The 25,089-nt window shown below is 46.3% G+C and overlaps 1 protein-coding gene across 4 annotated transcripts in view; it reads right to left on the reverse strand.

Moving 5' to 3' along the window:
• The window catches only part of SRGAP2 (SLIT-ROBO Rho GTPase activating protein 2), a 107,078-nt gene that overhangs the window by 56,114 nt on the left and 25,875 nt on the right, over positions 1-25,089 (reverse strand). For all 4 annotated transcript variants that reach the window (XM_041460487.1, XM_041460484.1, XM_041460488.1 and 1 more), the window contains exons 3-4: positions 17,662-17,854; positions 8,598-8,760 (exon numbers count right to left, since the gene is read on the reverse strand). In XM_041460487.1, the coding sequence (XP_041316421.1) occupies positions 8,598-8,760; positions 17,662-17,854 (356 nt within the window). The remainder of the gene's footprint in view (positions 1-8,597; positions 8,761-17,661; positions 17,855-25,089) is intronic.

Raw genomic sequence — 25,089 nt, forward strand, 5'->3', positions numbered from 1 at the left:
AGAGGGAGGGGGTTTACATTTCCCATTTCAGGGGAGGCTCCTGCCTTCCTTAGCACACATCTGTCTTTCCAAACCAAGACACAGCCTTTTCCTCCTCGTGGGGGTGATTAATGGAAGGATATCTTTGCTTGAGAGCCCCTTAATTTCAAATTTATAACAATTCAGAGGGAGGGGGTTTACATTTCCCATTTCAGGGGAGGCTCCTGCCTTCCTTAGCACACATCTGTCTTTCCAAACCAAGACACAGCCTTTTCCTCCTCGTGGAGGTGATTAATGGAAGGGACAGCCTGCAGTGCCCTGAGCACTGAACTTTTCACACAGAAAGAGCTTTCCACACACAATCCCAGTGCTGCTGCAAGTGCCTGGCCTGGCCCCATCAGCTGCCTCTCACCCCTGCTCTTTCCAGCCCATTTTGTTCATTTCTTGCACTGAAAAATTGCTCATTTGCTGCACAAATTGCTGAAGCGTCAATTATACGACAGAGTAAAATGAATGTTTTAATGCAGGCTGGGGTTGAAGGGGTAAAGATGATGCCACATTGTCAAAACACAAAACTCTCTGTGCTTCCAAATGAGCTCTCAAGAAAGTAGCTGCTGGATTGCTGGGCTGGAAAAAACCCTTCCATTAGGGTGAAGGTAAGACAGATCACAGGGGACATCAGAACAAGGGCTGTGCAATGAGCACTGTTAATGTAAAACTGTTCCCTGAACTGATTCCACCAAAAAAAAAATGTATAGGAGAAAAAAAGCTGAGCTGGCTGACCCTGATAAATGAAAATATATTGGAGGAAGCAGAAGGGGTTGCTTAGGAAAGTCAAAGGAAAATGGATTGGATGTCAGGAAAAAGTTGTTGCTTGAGTGCAGTGGAGGGAGGTGGAGGTGCACAAAGAGAATTTCCCTGAATTCCCACAGAATTCCAAGTGCAGGTTAAAGGCTGCTGACCCCACTGCCATCCAAGCACGAGAGATTCCAGCATCATGCCAGGAAGTGCCATGGAATTATGAATAAAATCCATGCCAAGGAAAGACAACAAAGTGCTGGCAGTTGTGAATGTCTTGGTATCAATGGCTATTGCAGCAGCCAATTCTGTATTGTTCTGTATTTTCTCTATTATTCTGTGTGTTTTGCGAAGGCAGAACAATTCATTTTGTAAACAAGGCAATAAATAATAGATATTCTGATCAGCTTTACTGTGATCTACTCCTGGCTGTACCTGCAACCAAGTCTATCTATGCCTCCCTTAACATGAGGAAGGGCTTGGGCAACAAAACCATAATTAACTGGCTCCACTAATGAGTGGGTGTGTGTGGGGCGGGGGTGTCCCCACAAACTCTGAGTCCTTCTTATCTGACCAGGCTAAACCCTTCTCCTGTAGATCTGGGAGATGTTCTGCCTGGAGGAGCATCCTTGGGACACGGCACAGGAGCTCCCTGCTCACCTGAGGATGCAGAGCGGGGCAGCTGCTCACCTGGGCTGGGCAGGGAGAGGTCACAGAGACCTTCCCCAGAACACCAGGCTGGGAGAGACCTTCAAGATCATTAAATCCAACCAGCCCCAACACCTCAACTAAACCCTGGCCCCCAGTGCCACATCCAGGCTTTGTTAAACACACCCAGGGATGGTGACCGCACCTCCTCTCCGGGCAGAACATGCCAGAACTTAATTGTTGGATTATGGTCATATCTGACCCAGAGATGGGGCAACTGAGAGGGGTTTTAAAAACTTTTATTCCATTTTCAGTCTCATGTGAAGGGTGAGACAATACAGGTGTTATAATTCACACCGTCACAATCAGAAGTGAACTATTTCTTAATTACAATACATTATAAGTGTTTCTTGGCCTATCAGCTTTTGCCACTCCATGCTGTAAATGCCTAATTCTCTACAAATTCATTTCCCACACTTTATCACTCTTTCTGTAAAAAACTTCTTCCTAACATCCAGCCTGAATTTCCCTTGGCACAGCTGCAGGCTGTGTGCTCTGGTTGTGTCAGTGCTGCCTGCAGAAAGAGCCCAGCCCAGCTGAGCACAGGCACCTTTCAGGAGCTGTGCAGAGTGAGGAGGGCACCCCTGAGTCTCCTTTTCTCCAGGGGAGCACCCCCAGCTCCCTCAGTGCTTCCTCACAGGGTTTGTGTTCCACACCCATCACCAACCTTGTTGCCTCCTCTGGATGAGGAGGAGGAGGAGGAGGAGGACGACGATGATTTCTTTCCTCTCAAACCAGGGAGGTGATGAGCACCCCTTCCCCTCCCTGCGCACCAGGAGATTCTTTCCTCTCAAAGCAGGGAGGTGATGAGCACCCCTTCCCTGCACACCAGGGAGGGGATGAGCACCCCTTCCCTGCACACCAGGGAGGTGATGAGCACCCCTTCCCCTCCCTGCGCACCAGGAGAGCACCAGCAGCAGCCAGGGAAGCCCAGCAGGATGTGGCAGGAAGGCCAGGATGGGGATGCAGGTTTTCCCCAGCCCAGGAGGCTGCTGTGAGCACACACACACTCCTTTGTTACTCCAGGGTGTATCTGCACCATGTGCAGGGCTGGAGGTTCTGCCACTCCTGGCTGGAACATAAATTCCCAGCACGGGCTGTGCCAGCTCCTCAACAGCCTCTTTGTTCCAGCCCTCCTCCCCTCCACCTCCCCTCTAATTTAATCAAGATGTTTTTGGGATCTACTGCGGGGCTGTTCCGCATTCCACACAACATTAACGACATCAGCTTCCAAATATTTGGGGGGATAATAAAGAGGAGAGCCCAGGAATGCTGTCAGCATTCTCTGCCCTGATCTCCAGCCCCAGCAAGGTCCTGCCAAGCCTGACAGAAAGATGGGATGGCTTCAAAACCAACATTTCCTCAGGTGTGTTCCCCATAAACCCAACAACAGCTCAAGCCACGGGAGGGTGAATGTGCAACACACCAAGATAAGAGATTTTTATCTAATTTGCTGCCTCAAGTTATGTCAGAGAGTGACAGCTGGAGCTGGAGTCCAAATCTGCTGATTCTGGAACCACTCTGGAACAATATCAGGTCTCTACATCTTTTTAAAAGTAATAATTAAATATGCCCAAGTGGAGAATAAACATGAAATATTCCCATGTTGTTTGAGTGAGGGTAAGGATGCCAGGAGGGGAGCAGGGATGCAGCACAGAGGCACCAACTCTGCACCTCAGTGACAGTTTCACCCATGGCATTTGCACATTTACAAATTTACACCATGACAGAAACATATTTGTACAAATGCCCAGCTTTTTAACCATTACACTCGTGTCATGTGGTGGCTTTTCCATGTGTGGGGTGCTTTAAAATTTGTCATTTTCTGGTACCAGAGCAGCAAGAGGCACAGTGCAGCTGTAAAGTAGGTCATGCCAGACCCCTTCAGAGAATTAATAATTCCTTTTCCTTGATTACTGCAAGGCTTTTAACCAACTCATTGTGGATTTTTTATTTCACATCAAACACCCTGCAGTGTACCAGGAGATAAACTGGGGGGTTTTCCCACCATCAAAGGTTCTAAACAGGAGAATTTCAAATCCTCAGATTGGTTTTCTTGATTCCAAACAGGGTTTTCTCCCCTTTTTAAAAAAGTAATTTTTTTTTTTTTTTTTTTCCTTCAATTTGAACAAGATTATCAGGCTGTTTCTAGGAAAATTTCAAAGAGACAACACAGAAAGAGTGATTAAAGAGACCAAATTAAAGATGCTGCTGCTCAAAGGTCTATACATGTATAAATAATCCCAAGGGATCCCACTCAAAAGATACATCTGGAGGCAAGAAAACCTGATAACCATGCAAGGAACAGGAATGTTGTTCCATGCAGAGAAATGAAGGGTCACATTAAATAGAGAGGGTGACAGGGGGATAGAGGGAAAAAGGGAAATCAAAGCAGGAATCAGCACAAATAGAAGAATATTTTGTGTGGAAAAGAAATACATATATAAATATAAAAACAGAGAGGGCAACAGGGGGATAGAGGGAAAAGGTGAAATCAAAGCAGGAATCAGCTCAAATAGAAGAGTATTTTGGGTGGGAAAAAAAACAGATATATAAATATAAAAACATACATAGATATAGAAATGTAGAAATGTAGAAATAAATAAATAGAGGGGCTGTGCTGAAGGAGGACGAGCAGGAGAAATCAAAGGGAGATGAAGGAATGAAAAGGAGCAGACATCAAAGCAGGATGATTTTCCAGGAGAGGGAGAGGTGACCAGAATAGCAACGCTGGTGGCACCAGGGCTGGGAACTGCAGCCCTGTACCAGAGCCAGCCCTAAATCATTAACTCTGCCCAAACAAGAAAACATCACCTCCTCCCCAAGGTGGAACTATTTGTCACTAGGACAACCCACAGTTTTATTTGCTGGAAATGTGGTTATTTCACCATTTATCTTCCACACACTCGCACTGACACCACCCCTGAGGGCAGAGAAATCCCAGACTCCCACTGACAGCACCAGGATTCATCTTCAGGACTGTCAGAGCAGCCAGACCCTGAGCAGCAGCATCTCCCACCAACACCTAAAAGTGAGAAACCAAAACAAGGGCATGGAAAAGCACAGTGCTCCAAAATTCCTTCACCTCAGCTGAGAGCTTCCAATCCAAACCCACATTTGGGGCACGCAGCTCAGCCATGGCAAGGCCCTGCAGGAAAAGGGACTCGGGGAAGTAAACAAAGCCCAGAGGCAGGGGACAAGGGGCTGACACACCGTGTTCATCCAGCAGCACGCAGGGCTGGCTCTGGCAAAAAGCACAGCTGCTCTTATCAGCATAGATAGCTTTGAAGTGGCTGGCAGGCTCCCATCCATCCATCCATCCATCCCTTCCTTCATCCTCTTATCTATCCATCCCTCCATCCCTCCCTCCATCCCTTCCTCCATCCATCCATCCATCCATCCATCCATCCATCCATCCATCCATCCATCCATCCATCCATCCATCCATCCATCTCTTCCTTCATCCTCTTACCCATCCTTCCCTCCATCCATCCACCCCTCCCTCCCACAGCCCTGGGGTGGGGTCTGTGACAGGACCTGCATCTCCCCATCCCAGCACACTGTGAGACACAGCCACAGACCAGGATTCCCAGGGTGCTGGAACCCAAAAAGTGCCACCACAAGCCCTTTGAAAGCCCATGTGCAGTGCAGGCTGCTGGAATTCACTGATTTCAGGCTGCCACAACCCTGCTCCACCATCAGCCCTGTGCAGAGCCCGAGGGTCCAAGAGTGACCACATGAGAATCTCACCCTGAGCACTCTCTGCCCCAGCCTGAAGAGCACAACCCATGCTGCCACCACTGCTGGTGATGTTCTGGGTGCACAAGGAGCTGCTGTCCCCACCTCGGGCTCTCTGCTGCTCCAGCTCTCTCTGCTTTCCCCTCCTCACTGGACAAGGACATGTTTCAATCACAGATTGACCAGGTTGGAAGAGACCTCAAAGATCATCGAGTCCAGCCCAGCCCCAACACCTCAACTGAACCCTGGCCCCCAGTGCCACATCCAGGCTTTGTTAAACACACCAGGGATGGTGACTGCACCACCTCCCCAGGCAGCCATTCCAGAACTTTATCACCCTTTCTGGAAAAAACTTTTTCCTAATATCCAGCCTAAATTTCCCTTGGTGCAGCTTGAGGCTGTGTGCCCTGGTTCTGTCAGTGCCTGGAGAAAGAGCCCAGCCCCACCTGACTAAAATCACCTTTCCTTTCCTTCCCAGCCCTTATCTCACCCAGCCAGCCCTGCAGCCTCCTACCCTGATCACAGCTGCACTCTGTCCTTTGAAAGTCTCTCCAAACACTCAGAGATGCAGCAGCTCAAGAGCTCAGTGACAAAAGGGACCTCAAGCACCTCCTTTTTTCCCTGCCTGTCCTCCCACCTCACCTGCTCCATCCCAGCATGACACAAAGCACTGACTGGAGAAAAACAGCACAAGGAAAGGATTTTCTGCCTCAGGATCTGCTTTTCCCTCAGCAGATGAGGATCTGTATCATCATCCTCTCCACATTTCATGGCATTATTTGCAACCTGAACAGTTCCCAAATTTCCATTTGTAAATTCCCCATCAACACCCACAGCAAGGCAGCCTGGCTCTGCCAGCAGCTTGTCCCTGTTTTTAACCCAGGAAAAGGTAAAAAAGGTGGAAAAAGTCCCTTTTTTTTGCTTAAAGTTCAGAGATACTCTGCCATCCTCTGTGCTGCTTTGGGGATATTTTACGAACGTGTCACTGAGTGGGGGTTATAAATGGGTAACATTTCTTTAAACCCATGGACTGCAAAGCTGCTTTGCAATATTTTAATCACACACCTCATCTGTTTTCTAGCCTGCAGTACCTTTTGTACCAATTCAAGCTGCTTCTTGCAGCTCAGGAAGGGAAGAGACTCCAGTGAAAAAGCACAAATAGGTCCATGTCAGCCAAATTTCTCTATTTATCAGCTGCTACCAGATAACAGAGGATGCAATTTTTGGTTTTAACCACCCAGCACAAGCGGAGTTGTAATCAAACACCTGATTTGGCCTTCAGCCAAGTGGTATTCCTGGCAAACAGCCAAAGAAGTAGTTGGGATTTAACAACAAGTGCCTTTTGTTTGCACAAATTAATGTGGAGTTTGCCCTTGGCCTGTGAGAAACAAACCAGAGAGGGCATTTTGCTGTTAATTGGTTATTTATTTGTTTTTATTCTAGTCCTGCTGCCCAAAATGAAGTATAAACACGGGTTTGCCCCGCTTTATAAGGGGCTGAAGATAAAGTTGCCATTTCCAGCCAAACTGGGATAATATCAATTTCCAAGTAATGCTTTGCCAAGGCATTTTCCAGGCCACCTTGCTCCAGCACAGCCCTCGTTGAAATTCAACAGGGAGATTACTCCTCCTTTGGAGGGATTAGAGGAATTGAAGAGTAACTGCCATTCAATAATCCCATGTAAGTATCTAATCAACCATAATGTAATTACCAGAAAGTTTTAAAAGGTCAAAAAGGCCTCTGTGTGACATAACTTGAAAAGGAGAAGATTGCTCCTCTGCTCAGACAATGACTTAGGGAAAAGAAGAAGTCTAAGAGAAACAGAATGTGAAAGTGGAACGTACTTCTCATTCTCCATTAAAAACTCAAGAAACAGGCAGGAGAGAGGGAACAGAACAGATTTTGTTCTGCTGATGCCTCAGGTTTTAGATTTTTTATTTTTCAGGTTCTGGGCTTCATATTATGGGATGGTGAGCTCTCTGCACAGAGCAGGGAGACAAAACAATTTCTTCTCTAGCTGGGGACCAAGGACAAATGATCCAAATCTCAGCCCAAGAGCACAAATAACGTGGGCTGAAGAGAGAAAAACAAGGATGGGACTGTATGGGCTAAAGCTGGAATTGGACAATTAACTCCAATATGCAAATGGAGCAGAGCTGATAAAAGTGAGAGGCCCCGTGAGCAGTTGTCCATTTTGTGGCCATTTTGGTTCATCTTGGGTTCATCTTGTGACCATTTTGGGTTGTGCTGCCCAAAGGGGATCTGTTGAGGCCTCTTGATAAATCCCTGCTTTATTCTTTAGCTCTCTCTAGTCTCTGTTCTAGCTCAGCCTTCCCAAGACATCACTCCCAGAGAAATCATAGAAAAAACACAAAACCCTGCTGGAACAGGGAACCTGCTCTCCAGGTAACACACAACAACTGCTGCTCCTTCAAGTGCATCTTGACATGAAACTTCACAATACTGAGCATTGTTCATTTCCCAACAGCCTAAACAAGCTGCTTTTTATAGGGTTGTTTTCACACTTAAAGCAACAGACAGAAAATAAGAAATATCTGAACAATCCCACCCTTCTCCAGGCATTGCAAGAACAGAAATAACTCCACAAGCTCAGGACAGGTTGCAGAGGGTGGGAGAGGGGGAAGAAGAATAATTGGCTTTTCAAAGTCATTTATTTTATTTAAAAATTTTTATTTTAAAGACTTCCAGCACGTGAAGCAGCAGATGTTGCAGCCATCTCTGCAGGGACCAGGCATCACCCTGACCAGCACTTCCAAAGCCTCCAGATCATGTTTCTTTAACTGCAAAACCAGATTCCTAACAGGAAAACCCTCCCACACTGTCCCACCTTCCTGCCCAGGTGGAAATCAAGGGGACAAGGCAAACAAGAGACCTCAGCTGCATTTTCTCCTTTTCCCAGATAAAGACAATACATCCTTTTATCGTCTAGCATAGTATGAATTCTCCTTAATTTTTCTTTTAACAGCAATTCCTCCATGGCAGATAAAATTCTGTCTTTAAAGAGTTGTTCTTGACTAATGCTCAGACTTGAAGAACTTTCTGCTTATTTAATTACATTTTCAACACCCATTCAAAATTGTGGAGCAGGCTAAGAAGAGAAAAAACTCAATTTAGACCAACAAATCTCAACTGGCCGCACTGGGGAAAATGCCTGAAAAAATCAAAGTCTAAAAATCAAAGCACAAAGAGGAAAAAAAAACCTCAAAAAATGTATTACTGCACAAGTAATAGGTGGAGTGGTATTTTTCATATATATATATATATATACACACACACATACATACACATTTAAAAAAAAAGAAAAAATATATAGAAGAACCACAGTGAAATTCCATGCTGGAACACTCAGTTACCTTCTTGAAGAGGCGTCCTGAGTCCTCGCTGACCTGGACAAAGCGTGGGATGATGTTGTTGAGATAAATGTCACTGAGGGTGGTGTGGTCCCTGCTCTCCCTCTTCACCTGGTTGAGCAGCAGGTTCCAGCAGTTCACTGGTGACAGCACGTTCTGATCCTTCCTGCAAGGACACAAAACAGGAACAACTGGACAGGATTCCACCACGACTCGGGAGCTGTAAATGAAGCTGTGGGGTGGGTGGGATGCTGAGAAGGATACAGAAAATACACGCTCAGTTCTATTTCCTTACATTGCCATGAGCTTTTATCCCCCAACAAACAGATCCTGCAAACGCAAGCTGCAGTGTGCCAAGTGCAGGCTTCATTTTTTCCCTTTGAATGCAGGATTTTGTGCATAAATCAGAGCCTGAGGGAGGGAGGGCGATGGCTCCAGTGTCTGACAGGAGGTTTCACAGCCCTGTCTCAAGCATTTGGGTCTTAACCACAATAAAAAAGATTTCAAGCACCCAGTGTGCCAAACAGCATCTGCATAGGGAACAAAATGCTGTGTCTCCTGTGCAAAGCTCATTATGTGAAGGCTTCTCTATCTGTCCCCAGCCACAGACAGCAGCACTCCTAAAAGTTGCTTCATTTTCTCATCTTTGAACTTTCCCCACCTTCTTTCAGCAAATGAGCAGTGCAAAGGGCAGCAGGGGAGAGGAGAGGAGCCTTGGTTTATGTGGGTCAGCATTTCATTTATTGTAATTATTAAGTTGTCTCTCAGGGCAGCATTTCACCCCAGATGAAAGCTGGGGGTGCTCCAGCAGCAGATCCAGGTGGAACCTCAATGACAGCATTTCCTTCTCTGCAGCTCTGTACACCATTCATTCACAGCACATTTATCTAGAAAAGAGTAAAACCTGCGGTGCAAAGCCCTGATTACTGTACAAGACTCTTATCAGATTTCTTTCCTCCTGAAAGAAATGCAGTTTAATTCCCATTGAAAAGGGAATATTCTGCACTTGAAAGGACAGCAATCTCTGCTGCAAGAAACATTGGGAAAATGGGAAAACTGACCCAGGGCAGAGTTTCATTACCCTTCTCGTGACACCAGCAGTTGGATTTGTGCAATATGGATAATTTTAGATAAAGAGTTTCAGAACAGCTGATCTTGATTTTTTTTTTTTAAAGAAAAACATTTAAAAAATTGGAAAGCTCAGGACTGACTGCAGCTTGTGATCCGGACTGCTTCACCCACTGACTCCATCTCTGCCCTCCAAAGCTGGCAGAGCTACAAGTGAGAATTACCCAGCTACCACGAAGAGTTTGGGAACCAATTGTAGCAAGAAAAAATGCCCAGACTCTCCACCAGCTGACCAAAATCCTGCCTCAAAACCCCTCAGAGACCCATGAGCATCAGGAGCTCTGTATAGAGGAGCTTGACAGCTAGTTTGCAAGCAAAGCTAAGTCAATAGAAGAAATAACAATTGATGATTTTCGAGTGTATCCATAGCAAAGAAAAAGACAAGGCCATCAGCATCAAAACAGATTAGAAAAGATACATGAAAATTTTTGTAAGCTAAACTATGTGCATAAGTAAATGTGCATACATTCCTTATTAAATTTCTCTAAAACTTTTGCCAATTATATTAACACTAATTGCTTTGCACCAATAAATACAATAAATTATTGTGATGTAGTAAATGACTTAAAAACACACTTTTGTTAAGAGTATATAAGCTGGAAAACACACAGAAGAAAAACTTTTTTCTCCTTGGACCCTGATCACGTGTGTGTATGTCACATCCCACCTAACAGTGACAGTTCTGGCTGCCAGAACCCACGGGAAGGAGCAGGGAGCAGCAGGAGAGCCCTGATTCCCCAGGAAAAGGAGAGTTAAAACTGGGAATTTGTCAGAACCCAGGACACCCCTCTGGGTGCCCCTGGCAGGGGGCTGGGGAGTCCTGGCAGGAAGCCAAAGACACCTGGGAATTCCATCTTAACCCATGGAGCAAATGACCAACCTTGTGTGAAGAATCACAAGTCACAGAAGTTTAAGTAGAGTGATAATGAATTAATCACCGGGTGAAAAATGGAGTTTTGGTGATTTTATTATATGGGATCTAGGAGGCAAGGTGGAGGAATCTAGGTGTTGTCCTATTCTTCTTCCTAACCTCCACCTTCTTGGTGATGGTGGCACATTTGGATTGGTTTAGAATAGAAGTAGACAGTCTAACATAGGCGATAGGTATTGGAAAATAATGATAAATAAAGCACACGTAGTTCATAGTATAAAATGCAGACACCAGCCCAGGGGCGGGCAGTGTGCCCTTGACAGACCTGCAGATCAGACCCCTGCAGGTCTGAGAAAAAATATTTTAGATAATCAACAATAAACAACTTTGTGAACCAGAGCCAAAGAATCCCCACTCTTTCTTCGACCATCGGGCTGGGAAAAAGGGACTCTCAGGTCATCCCGACAGCAGGAAACCCGAGAGGAATTAAAGCCCAGCTGTCCCAGCCACAGCAGCCCTGGCTATTCCAAGGCAGCAAATAGCAGGAATAGCAGGAGCCTGGGGAAGGCTGGGGAGGGAGAGCACTGGGGTTTGCTGGCGCCACACGGGTGTTGACACGCTCCGTGTGGTTACACATGAAAGGCAGGAAAAGTCACCCCAAACCCCACAGCTCCCACTGCACAGCTGGGATTGTCACCTTCAGGATGCTCAAGCCACGCACAGGCAGATTTAAATTTTAAATTCCTTTAATTTCTTGCTGTTGTTGCTGTTTTAATAACTCCTTCAGTGCCTTGCTTTTGTACAGATCCAGCATTTCCATGCCAAGGAAGGGAGGCAAAACCTCTCCTTAATTATTTGCTGTCAGCAAAAAGCTGATTTTCAAGGCAGAAAAAAGACAGAAAAGGAAAGAGTTGCTTCAAACCTCCCAAGCATCCTTTAAAACTTCACACACATTAACTTTTAAAGCACCTCTGGAGCTGCAGCTTCTCCTGGAGTGGGGTGCAGTTTTCCCAACAGGGAGCAGGAGTTCTACAACTGCTCACAACAGAACCTCCTCATCCTCACCACAGCAGATGGCAGGGAGCAAACTGGGATTCCCATGAACCATTTCAACCCTCAAAGGAGCTGGCAAAGGCACTCTGCTCCCAGTTCCATGTCACCACAGAGGAGGGAAAAGGGAAGGGAAATATCACTGGGGGCTGGTGGTGTAACCATCCCCAGCTCCATCCCCACACATTCTGCACAGTGACAGAGTCCCCCTTCACCCTAGAGAGGGAAAACTGATGAGATCAACCCAAAAACTTTTAGGATGTGAATATGAACTTCTCCACAGTGCTGGTGCCTTCACACTGACAACTTTTTGATTCAAACCTCCCCCACGAGCAGGAGGAGGAGGAAGAGGAAGAAGATGCCAAGATCCAGGTTTATTTCAAGCACTGTTTCTTATGGTGTAAAGATGGTGGGGAGAATTTATTTAGGTTAGCCCAAATTACAGCAGATCACAGCCATGGGGAATGGCTGGGAGCAGGAAAAGGAAGCTGTGCACGGATTTTTAGGGAACCACAAACGATGAAGCCCTGTGGTTTCTTGGGTGTTATCTTGATCAGGTCCTGTGCAGCTTCCACTTCAAAGGTTTCAGTTGGGTCTCAAAAAGATCATAAGGGAAGATTGAGTCTCAAGTATCTTAATTAAATTTCTCATTCATACAAGGGACTCGCAGGCAATCCAAGATTGATCTGCTTCAAGGCAAGCAGGGCAGAGACAGATGCCAGAGACACTGAGTTGGGCATTGCAAGGAAATAGGAGAGAAGTCATCTTACACAACAGATTCTAATAAAAAATAACCAATAACAAAATAAATAATAAATTTTTAAAATAACCTAAAACCACACCCACAAACCAGGAATAGGAACCCTGTGTTTCCATAAGGAGCACAAAGTGAAGGAATGAATTAGATGAGAATGAAAATATTACTGAAGAGAAAGGCCCTGTCCAGCCTGGCCTTCGACACTTCCAGGCATGGAGCAGCCACAGCTGCTCTGGGCACCCTGTGCCAGGCCTGCCCACCCTCACAGGGAGGAATTCCTTCCCAACATCTCACCTAAATTCCCCTCTCATTTGAACCCATCACTCCTGTCCTGATGAAGGGTCCAAGGGATGTCCCACTGGCCATGGCAACAGAAAACTCCCTGACCATCCTTGCTGTGAATGAAGTGTTTAGAATAACACCTGAAGTCTCCTGTTCCACCTCCTGATCTCCCCAAAATACTCAGATTTTCCCTGATGTGTCCTACAGGCTTTCCCAAAGCTGGTGCATCCCAGGACAGCCAACTCTGCAAACCCCCAGAGCTGGAGCCAGGCCAAGTGTGAGAGCAGAGATTTAATTGTTCCTCTAAATACTTCTGCAACCCTCTCTGAATTTTGTCCTCTGCAGTGTGCTCTGGCAAGAGAGGCCACAATCACAGCAATGTGGTGTGAGACTGGCATCACTGAGATGATGAAAAACAGCACAAAAAATCCTCCCTGAGGTTTTCCATCCATTTCTGCTGGTCATGTATCCCTGTCTCTCTGCAGTCACACAGGTCACTGAATCAAGGAACGTTTAATGCTTACAAAAAGCTTCCAAATGGGGTTATTTGACAGGCTCAGAATAAAATGTGCAGGAGTCTGTTTCAGCAAAAAGAACCACAAAAAAATGACAATGTTTATTATTATTAATAATAATAATAATGTAAGTGAAGCCCACGTGATCCAAATGCTTTTGTCAATTCCTCCCTCACAATCTGTATCAACTCTGCTTTACAGAAATCATTTTACTTCTAGGAAAATTAAAGCTGAACTTCTCTGCAAGCTGCTCATTCAAACCCCCATTTGATTTTCCCTGACACAGCTCAGTGTTAACTGCAAATTTTGAGAATTACAAGCATGGACATCCATGCTGCTCCCTGCCCTTCTCTTCCAAAAGATTCCAGTTATGAACATCTGTTGTTTACAAGTGCTCAGCCTGAAGGTTGCCAGACTTATTCTTCATCTTCTACTTCAAGGCAAAGGCTGCCAGAAAGGCATCTGAATTTCATGCTGGGATATCCTGGACATTCAGCTCTCCAGCTGACAATTGCTACTCAGGATCCTGCTTCCAAAGATTATCTTGAATTAAAACGTGGCCTTAAAATAGCATTGTCTTTTCTTTTTTTTTTTCTTTTTTCCATATTCTCCCTCAAAAGCAATCACTCAAGATTTGCCATGGTTTTCATATTGTTGACTGATGATCTGAATAGGCAAATGCCTCCAGGACAAAAATTACACAAAAGAAGAGAACTGAAGGCTGGGGTTGGAGGCCCTAGGGTCTGAGTGCAGGGGAGCAGAGTCTTTTTTGGGGGCTAGAAGTCACCCCCAGACACAAGAGCCACCTGTGAGATGGATGTTCTGATTTACACCTCAGGTACCAAACCTGGGACAAACAAGCTCCTGTAGCAACTACAGTTACAAGACGTGGGCTATCATCAGATGCTGAAGAATTTATATAATCTATACACCAAATAATGTGTATGACTATTCCTTTTAATAGCCTAATTGATTAAAAAAAAATTTAACAGAGAAGCGGCACAGTGAGGTCTAACAGCCATGGCAGAGCAGTTGAAAGCAAGTAAAACCTGGACTTTATCCAACTGCCATCACCTCCTGTGTCACCCTGGCTAAATCAATCTGTTCCCCTTCTTCAGAGACATCAGGTGAGGATAACACACACCTACCCCTGTAAATCATTTTAAGATGCTCCAGTGAAGCTTCAAACTGAGCAGTGTAGGGCACCCTTTCAGGCCAGACCCAGCCACCTCCAGCTCAAAACCCACGTGGGAAATTCTCCTGCAGGAAAGACTGAGAGATCTGGGTTTGCAGAACCTGAGAGATCTGGGTTTGCAGAATCTGAGAGATCTGGGTTTGCAGAGGCTGGAGACAATAAGTTTTGGGGTGACCTCACTGTGCCCTTCCAGCACCTGAAGGAGCTGATGAAAGAAGGAGAGGGAACTGGAGGGACAGGACAAGAGAAATGGCTTCAGACTGACAGAGGTCAGGTTTAGAAGGGAAATTGGGAATAAACTTTTTCCTGTGAGGAACTGGCACAGGTGGCCCTGGGAAGCTGTGGCTGCCTCATCCCTGGAAGGGTCCAAGGCTGGGTTTGGAGCAACCTGGGATGGTGGAAAGTGTTCTGGATGAGATTTAAGGTCCCTTCCAACTCAAACCATCCTGAGATTCAATGCAAACGTGGCCACCTGATCAACTCTTAGCCATCTGGCTGGCATTTGATGGCTCTGTCCATCACATCTGGCGCACAGCTCTGCCCACCTTTCCCAAGAAAATGACTCCTTTTTTGCACATTCCAGTTCTTATATCCCATTCCCTATTAACAACACACAACCTACCAGGAATTACTGACATGAATGAGCACCCAGAAGCAAGGAATAGCTTCTGTGTCCAACACAAACTTGGGGAATGTTTGGCTCTGGATTTCAGAGCAGTGCTGGTGCCTACATTGACTCTAACAACTCTCTTTTCCATTCCTGTCCTTGCAATCAGATCTACAAAAGAGGGGGGGAGGGGGAAATAAATTAAAAATAAATTATAAATAAATAAAGAAAGAAAGAACAATAAACCTCCCTGGGCTTTGGGAAGCCCCACAGCAGCCTTCCTTGAAGCCTCTGCCCTTCCCAGCGTGGAGGAATCCACACACTCCAATCCCAGGGCTCAGCCCGAAGCCTCCTGCCCTGGGGAGCATTCCCTTGCAGGAACACAGCGGGAGCAAGTGGGCAATCCCACAAGAGCTGCAGAGCAGGAAAATGCAAATTACAGGGTGGCTGCCTGACAGATTTCCGTGTCAGGAGATCTAAAATCGGGATGTGCCACGGGGAGCAGGCAGGCAATGATACGGTACCTTCTGACATAATTACCAGGTTCTGGGGAGAGCAGGCTATTATGGGGTATTTATAGGGTCAGAGGCAGGCAATTACAGAGCAGCCTCCTCTCCCAGACGTGTAATCCTGAGGAGCAGGGAGCTGATGGCTGGCTTTGATCAAATGGGGGGCTCCCAATGGGATTCCAGCTCCAGCATCTCCACAAGAGATGCCAGCCAGGATAGTCCCTGTGATTCAGGCAGGGCAGCACTGGGGCCAGGTGGTTACAATGGGAATTGCTTCCCTGTGGCATTCTGGCACTCTCCTGAGTGGCACAGCCAGCACACAAGTGCTGCATGGCCAGCCTGACCTGTGCCACTGCTGACCAACACTGCCCACACACCCAGCAGCCTTAGACATTGTGTTATTTTTCTCTTCTTCCAACTCTTGACCAAATTAATTTGTGTATTTATGACTCAGACCTTGCAGGGATACCATACTCCAAGAGCAAGAAAGTTTTCTGGCAATCTGCTGCTGCTAAAGTAACAGAAATCAGGAGCCCAAGCAGCACCAGCCCTCTCCCTGCAAATCCTGCAGGATTCTGTTCAACTCTGGTCAAAACTTCCACATGATAAATTCATTCTAAATCCCCAAGCAGAAGTTCTATGCCACTTTCTCAAGCTGAATACAAAAGCGTTTCTGACAGGTTGTTTCATATCATGTAATATAAAGAAAATCACCTCAATTTTCACCAGAAATAACAACAAAATCAACTGAAAACACCCAACATACTGCAGAGGAAAATTGTATTCTAGACATCATCTCTTTAGTCCCATCTTAAAGGCACCTGCAGGATGTGCAGTTTATAGTTGTAACAACACTTTCACTCTCAAGGAAAAGAAAAAAATCCTTCAGACTCTGACAGGTGCATGGATGTGCAGAATAACTCTTCCCCAGTGTGTCACACAGCCCTGCACTGGAGCCAGGCTTTCCTGAGAACGCAGCACAACGTGTGCTCTAAATGACAGCTGAAGTGAACGACATCAAAGCTGTGCAGACAGGAAACTAAAATGGTGCCTCCTTAATGGCTTCCACAGAGAGCTGCTGCTGGAAACAGGAAGCTGCTGTGTCCCCACATCCCTCCAAACACAGCAACAACACAGCACAAACACAGGGAGAACGTCCCGACCCAAACAATGCGAAAAGTGACGCTGCACTTGGGGCGGGAGCAGGCCCAGATGGATCCTCTCAGATCTCAGGAATTATTCAGATCCCAAGGCTGCTGCTGCTCCGTGTTTTCCCCAGCTGCTGCCCTGACAACACAACCCAACAAGGCTGAGCACTGCCCACATGGGGACCACGGCCGGGCTGGGCTCACGTGGCCGTGCCACGCAGCCCCTTCCTCACCCCCACACCCCCTCTTGGAGCCCCTTCTCCTGGGAAAAGCACCTCAGCAGAACCAGGAGGATGTGAACCCATGGAACCAGGCTCCATCTGCATCAGTCACCCCAACTCAGAGAAGGGAGGAAGAATCAACATGCAGCAGCACGGTCAGACCCAGCTGTAAATGATGCTCCAAGCAGCAGAGTCAAGAGATTGTCAGTAAGGACATGTTCAGATTTTAATTGAGTCCCCCCAGCTCGGTATCCAGGGATTCCCCCACCATAGTGGCAGAGCTCTCTCTGGAAGTGCTACTGGCCTTATTTCCCTGCTGTTTGAAGTGATAGTAGCAGAGCTGCAACACAACTCCCACACAGAGCGTGTGTGGGATCCCAAAAACGGAGAACTGACAGCAGGGAACAGATTGGGAACAGCTTCCCTTCAGAAAACCAAAGCCACTGACGCTGAAGGAAATCCTGTCCATCAAATCTGGCACACAGCTTTGCCCACCTTTCCCAAGAAAATGACTCCTTTTTTGCACATTCCAGTTCTTACATCCCATTCCCTATTAACAACACACAACCTACCAGGAATTACTGACATGAATGAGAACCCAGAAGCAGGGAATGGCTTCTGTGTCCAACACAAACTTGGGGAATGTCTAGCTCTGGAATTCAGAGCAGTGCTGCTGCCTACATTTACTCAAAGAACTCTCTTTTCCATTCCTGTCCTTGCAATCAGATCTACAGCAGGGGAAAAAAAAGAAAAAAAAGGCAGAAACAAAAGGCAAATACTCTACTTGAATTGCTGGTCTTTGGTGCTCCTAGTTTTAGCCAGGAATCTCTCAGCCAACTTCTCCAAATTCCTGGAGTAATCCATCTCAATCTCTGCCTTCTTGCGGAAGAAATCCTGCAGGTCCTGCAGTAACTGGACCCGGAGCTCACACTGCTGGTCAAGGCATTTCAGCTGCTCTACCAACTGGGCACGGATCTCTGCAACAAATAAAAGCACTGCAGATTAAACACAGTCTCATCACAGAAAACACCATCACAACTCTCCAGCAAAACATCATTAAAAAATATGTTCCCTCATTGGTGTCAGCCAGGCTCCCTTGTGGTGATTATGCGCAGGCAGAAAATGACTGGGGGTGCAACTTGGACACAGCAATCGCAGGAAATTCACCCCAAACCCTGCAGGCTGGTGCACAGCAAAGCTTTGTTGCTGAAAAGTGCATCAGTTACAAGTGTCAAGTGCATTTTTGGCATGGGGAACGAGTGGTCACTGCCTAAAAATGTACTGAATCTCAGTCTGGAAAAAGGACTGAATGCTGCAATCCCCCACGTCAGCTCAGCAAACCACTTCAGGGAATTTCTATCAAATTCCTCTGCAAACTACTCCTGATGCAGAAACAAGACATTGCACATTCTGGGGCACTCCCCAAAGGCACCAAATTCAGATTATTCAGTTTGTTCCTGAGTCTCCAGCTGTGCAGCTCATTATAAACCAAGCCATGAAAGAGATGAAGAAACCCCTCTGGAGAGTCAACACCAGAGCACTTCCCATTAGGGAATCATCTCCAGGAAGGCTCCTTTTCCTCTTAAAATATCTGCAAGTAACATATTTCCATCTAAGGACCCCATAAAGCACACAGATATAGGTGTTAATATTATAATTAATTATTAATGCACATTCATAATAATCACTGCATAATTATTATGAATGTCTTGATGTTAGCACAGTATTTTACAAACCGTTTTCAAGCATTTTACAAACATGAAAGCTTCTCCCATCAGCCACGTGTTCTCCTTATCCCACTAATCCTGAATTTGAGGGACAGAATAGTAAAATGACTCACTCACAGTCAAACAGGGCAAGAAAACACAGCAGAAGTGTGTCAGTCGCAGCCTAAAAATGCAGAAATATTCAGTGATGCAGCCAGCAAAGGCTATTTGGCTTTTACACAGGCAATAAACTCAACATGAAATCAATAAAATATGCCCTTTCATCTAAAGGTCTTTGAGCAGTGAAACTGGAGAGATTTGCCATGGCCTGACTGCGAGCGCTGCTCCCTCCAAAGCTTTTCCAAGATTTGTTCCAGGTTGAACCCAGAACCAGCAATAAAATTTCAGGTTTCACAGCTTCCCTCACACCTCCAGACTGCGACTGCAGGCGCCCACAACGCCATCACTGCAAGGGAAGGCAAGGAGGGAGCATTTCCCAAACCCAATTTTTTTAGAAATCAACTACTTCACCACTGATTCCTGAAATACAGACAATCACGGAGAGCAGCTTGGCTCCTCCGTGAGTTTGTCCCTTTGCCCAGGAAGAAAAAAAACCATCTGGACCTCCATGGTTTCATTCCTGCCATGCACTCCCAGGATCAGTTGCCTCGGATCGTGCTCACATCTACGGGAACAGTTTTAAGGAATTTGGGATTTGCCGTGAACAAAATCCCGCATCTTTATTTTAGGGACTCCAAAACCCAAACCACATGTAGGAAAACACGGCTCCCAGTCAGGCTTGCCAAAAAGAAAAAGAAAAAAAGAAAAAGAAAAATCATCTGCACAAATGTGGGGTTTTCAAGCTTGAAGATGACCTTGACTAGCACTGAATTTGGTCATTCCAAACTTCTCAAAGCCTGTGGTACCCAGGGGCTTTTGCTGCAAGGAGGAAATACAGCCAGCAAAGTTGTTGAACAGGAGCAGTCAACACTGTAACGTGGGGGCAAAGCTGGTCAGGTTTATTTTTTTCCCCCAGGAGAGAATCTTAAAAACCAGAAAACGTGTTTCTTCATCAGGATACACCGCTACAGGCAAATACATCAACCTGAGCTGCCTGTGCACTTCTTTAACCAAAACCAGCTCTGCTGCCTCCCCGGGCTCAGGGATGCCCCAGCTCAGGTGGGAAGAGTGTGGGGTCACCCCAGGAAGAGACAAATCCACCAGGAACCCGAGCCTGGAGGTGCAGGGAAGCACAATCCACAGCAGGTGAAATCTGCACGCTGCTTTTATTTACCCCAACATCAGAGATCCCTTTGCTTTTGAGCTGCCTTTGTTGTTTGCCATCCCAGCTGGCGTTTCAGGACTGGCAGGGCCTGGGAGGGCCACTGGGATTCTCACACACATCAGACCCGCCAGCACTTATGTAAAACTTTGCTGCTGATGCTCAACATGTGCTGCACACACTCAGCTCGAGCCCCAGCCACAAACCCTCCCAAGGATTTGCAGGGCTCTGCACCAGTGACAGGTTTAACCAGGAAAATGCAAACCAGACACCCCCATCCCACCTGAGGCTTTGCCTTTTAAGATTTTTTAAAGCAAAGAAGATGATAACAGCACCAAAACTGCCAGGGAGGTGGTGTTTCCTTGCTGCAATCACTCAGGTCTCCTGATCCTTAACCTGACACTCACCTGCAGGTCTGACACCCAAAAAGGAACATCCTTCAACACAAGAAGCATTAGAAAGCTCTTCCTCCCTTTGGGTTTTCTCCTCCACCCTTTCCTCACCAAAAGGGATGTTCCCAACACAAAAACAACTCTGTGACCTTTTCAGATGCTAGTGGACAAAAGACACTAATTTTAGTAAGTTGAGGACTCATTGAAAGGGATCCCACAAAGAAAATACCTGAGCAGAGCTGGTGTCTTCTGCTAAGCACATTAAGAAAGAGAGTAAAGAATTCAAATGCAGCAAATTCTGCTGCAAAATTTTGATGTTCTCATTTGTGCATTTAGGGATTGCTCATCTGCAATTTTTTGGAAGTCTGCAACCTTCTTAGCATGGATGAGCAGTAGACACCTTGTTAGAGAAGAGGACTGGGGTAGGGATGGCAAATACCAGATTCAGGCAGATCATGATGGTATGGTGGACCACCCACCCTCCTTGGTGCTTCAACTGATGGATTTTTATGAGAGCAACAACCCAGCAAAACTGGACATTGACCGTGATATTCACAGTTGGAAAACCATCTTCTGGAGCAAAAGTAGAACTAGAAAGGACCACTTCCAAAAACCCAGCAGCTCTCAAGGACAAGAAGATCAGAGCACGATCGTTTTAATTAGAAAATCACAAGGCAGCTCAAGCTCTTGGCTCTCGAGGTGGGACACTCCACACACAGCTCTCTGACTGAACAGCACAGAGAACCAGCAACTTCTCCTGCAGTGTGAAATGCGATATCAGCACTTTTCTTTATAAATAAAGGCAGTGTTTGGGAGGGGAGCAGTGACAGCTGATCGGGCTCCCGCAGGGAACAATGAGCCATTCAGCCCCGGCTTATCGAGGCCGCGGCGCTAGGCCCGAGCGAGGCAACCTTGCTCATCTTTCAAACACACACCCCGCAGCCCTCTGCCACAAAATAAAATCAAGAATGCAGGAATTTCCTGAGGCTTACTGGGCCTTCCAGAGTATAAAGTGTCTGCTTGTTTTCCCACTGCTTACACAAGCAGAAGGTATTTTTTTTCAGCCCTGCTCCGAGCACATCCCCCGGCGGAGTCGGGGCCGTGCGTGCTCTAACCCGAGGGTCACCGAATTACACGGGACCTTTTCATGTCTCCAGTCACAACAACCACTCCAGCCCTGAATCCACTGCTTCTGCATCTTTTAATTTGCACAGGTTATTAGGTTAACAGCCACTTTAAACACCAAAAAAGCCTTTCCCCCTCCTTTCCTTTAGAGCTTGGCAATCCCACCCACTGTGATCATGGAAAACAAGGAACAACCTCCCGAAGACTCTGTTCAAGGGCCTGAAGGTGAAAAAGCACACGTTGAATTCAAGGTCAAGATGCCAGTGGCAAAATTAGGATTAAACACCAGGTATTTTTATTGTAAGCCTTGCCCTGTATCACTGAATTCTGTCAACTGCATTTCAAACTCGCGTGGCTGACAAGTACACAATGCAAACATCCTCAGTGGCCACAGAAAGTTTTCCATCCACTTTGAACAAACCATTTATTCATTTCCATCACCAGATCATAAAGTCACCTGGGTCACCGAGGGACAGACCGTTGTATAATCCTGGGCAGTTGCATGACTTGACTTTGATCTTTTTCAACATTCCATGTAGCACACAGGAGGCAGGTCCAGTTTATAATGAATTCAGAGGGTAAGGAAGGATCTTCTGCCTTCTGTATTTTAGTCCCATTTGCCATTCCCCACCCAGAGGCTGTGGCTGCCCATCCCTGGAAGCGTTCAAGGCCAGGCTGGATGGAGCTTGGAGCAACCTGGAAGGTGCCCTTGCACAGGGGAATGAGATGAGCTTTAAGGTCCCTTCCATCCCAAAGCATTCCATGATCCTCAAACTCCAGCAAACACAGCAGAGCTCTGCAGAGCTCCTGGCAAGAATTTGTGTTTTCATCAAACAATTCCACCCGGAGCAGGGGGATATCCCACAGTGCCTGGGACTGCACCATGCTCTGCTACAGCACCCAATGTCCACCTTCTGAAAGGGAATTTCCCAGATTTGACTTTTTAAGGCTTAAACATCCTATAGAGTTGGAATATGGAACCAAATCTTCACCAACTCATTTATTCTCCCACAGGTCACACAGTGACCTAAGAAAGGATAACCTCAGAGCCCTCCTTCACGGACTCCAACAACGCTCCTGCTCTGAGCAGGATCGTGTCCCTCCCTGGGAAGGGTTTCAGCTCTTCCCAGGGATAAGCTGGCACTGCTCTAGCTGGATGGCAGCAGGGTGAATCACAGGCTGGCAGCACAGGGCACCGGGAGCAGGCACGAGCAGCCCCAGCTGTGCTCAGTATCTCACCCATCTCCTGCATCCGTGGCTTGCCCAAGGAGTCCCCGCCCCATGCCGAGTGCCACGCCGCATAAAAAGATGACAAGCTTGGGAAAGGAGTGGGATGGCAGCAAAACAGAACCACCAAGCCCCAGATGAAAGAGCAAGGCTCTCACCCACACGGATCTGCTGCACCAGGCAGAGCCCAGCTCCAAATCCAGCTGTGTGCCTGGTGGCCCTGCAGCTGTCCCCATCCCATGGCACTGCCACGGGACCTCAGCATGGGCAGGAGACAAGGGACAGCCCAGGGAAGGTGGCAGCCAGCACGGGTGTGTGGCTCAGTTAGACCTGACTAAGAAGCAGCCACACTAAACTGCACACCCAGCCTAACACAAGCTTATCTTTCAGGCTCCTCGCAGCACAGGAAAGGCAAGAAAAGGCAAAATGAATTAAATCTCCACTTCAAAGCTGGAGCTGTGATTTTAGATCTTGTTCCTCGTCCTTTTTCAGTCCCCATCTCCTGGAAGCTGCCACACACTCGGGTGCTGAACATCAGGATGAGATGTCTGGGCATCCACCTCTGGAGATTCCATGGAAGTCAAACTAAAAACTACAGCTGAGTTTAAAGCCAACACTTCATTCAGCTTCCAAAGTTAAAACCATCCAACACAACTTGTGAGTAAAAGCAATAACTGTTTAAATATACAAGTAACTTTCAGAGAATGCACTGAATCACATATTTTGACATGTTCTTACCACAGCACTAAATTATTCACATTTCTCCTGCCATCACATATGAGAGGCTGTACTCCAAGAGTGAAGGACTTGGTACTTCTGACTATTTTTATTGGTACATGATTACAAACAGGGCTGTGACTAATGACGGGCCCAGCCCAGCCACCCCAACGTGGCTGGGAGGTTTAATGACTTCGAAAAGCCTTTATATATTAACAGCCAGAATTCCAGGGAACAAGCTGTGTCACCAGCCAAAAGCTGTTGATCATCACAGCCTTAAAAATCTCCCTGGTAATCTAAAAGCTTGGCTTTGAAGTGAAAATGATATAAGAGGAGGAAATACAGCCTTTTGTTTAAAGAGCCAGGAGGGAGATTCAGGTTCACAACCACTGTAAGCCCTGGAAAAGGTAAATATTCTTTCTACAGTCAGATATTCCATTTGAGAAATAAGAGCAATGGGTAACACAAACTGACAAGAATCCCTTTGTAGTTATAAATATATAAACAGAGCTGGAGGTGTTGGGAGCTGAAATTCTTTCCAGCAGAGATTGATGAAATTGTTTTGAGGTGCAAGACGAGTGCATAGAGATTTGCATTAATGAAGTGAAAGGACGCCAGACGTGCTTAAAAGCAAAAATTAAGGCTGGTCTCGGTCTCAGGGAAGAACTGAGGACATTTAGCTTTTATTTCCTCACCTACACCTTAATATATGTGCATCACTAATTACCTGGGGCTCCCAGCTTTTCCGGGCACCACACAAGTGCCACTTGCAGGAGCGTGGCAGCCGCTGGGTGATGCCTCCAGCACAGCTGGCACCTGGAAAATTTAAAACTTTAAAGAATCCCACGGACCACAGCCAGCCTGGACATTGGTTTTCCATATCCACACCAAAAAACCCCCAAACACACCGCACATCTGATATTCCCAGACTGCAAACTGATGTGAGGCTTCAGACCTGCAAAGCTTTTAAGTAAATGCTCAAAATTCTGCAATTAACCACGCTGACAAAGCTGCCAAGGTATTTAATCCATCCAGTACTCAAATTAATTTTTTTTTTTTCTGTCTAATGAAGGTCCCCTTTGCTATCATCAAAACACAGCCCATGCTGTTGACTTTGGGGGAGGATGTTTAAAACCAGAACTCAGATTAAATTCCCCTGGGCAGGGATTCATGGCCCTAATTCCAACAGCAAAACGTGAGCAACTCCTCCAAACAAGCCTGATAAGGGGAATGTGTTTGAGTACATGAGGTAATAATAATCTATTTTTAGCTTTTACAACTGTTTATTCAAAAGAAATAAAAGTTGATCAATACATTTCAAATACCCACGTGCAAACAGCAGGAGCATTGCAGCTCCTCCTCTCCAGGAAGTTTTACAGCTATTTTAGGATTGTCTGTACTCAGTTAAAGGTTTTCCCCCCAACTGACACCAAGCCAAAATTAAAAAAACCTCAGGCAAAGCTTTGCTTATGCTTTCCCAATTTTTGAATGCTGGAAAAAACACCATGGGCAAGTAGTAAAACTACATTTTATCACTGTTTTGCAGCATGGAATTACAGAATAAACAATTTATAAGTCATTTTGACACATGGACTATTATTGCAATCAAAGATGACACACACGCACACATCCCCCAGTTCATATTTTCAAAATTCAGAGAATAATTTGAACTAAAAAACTCTTTGTAACTCTTTGCTCCTGTAATGAGCACCCTGAGTGTTGTGTGGCCCTGGGAGGCAGGAATTGCTTTGGGCCCACTAAAC

The sequence above is a fragment of the Pyrgilauda ruficollis genome, unplaced genomic scaffold (genome assembly GCF_017590135.1).
Source record: "Pyrgilauda ruficollis isolate IOZ18807 unplaced genomic scaffold, ASM1759013v1 scaffold144, whole genome shotgun sequence".
Taxonomy (NCBI): domain Eukaryota; kingdom Metazoa; phylum Chordata; class Aves; order Passeriformes; family Passeridae; genus Pyrgilauda; species Pyrgilauda ruficollis.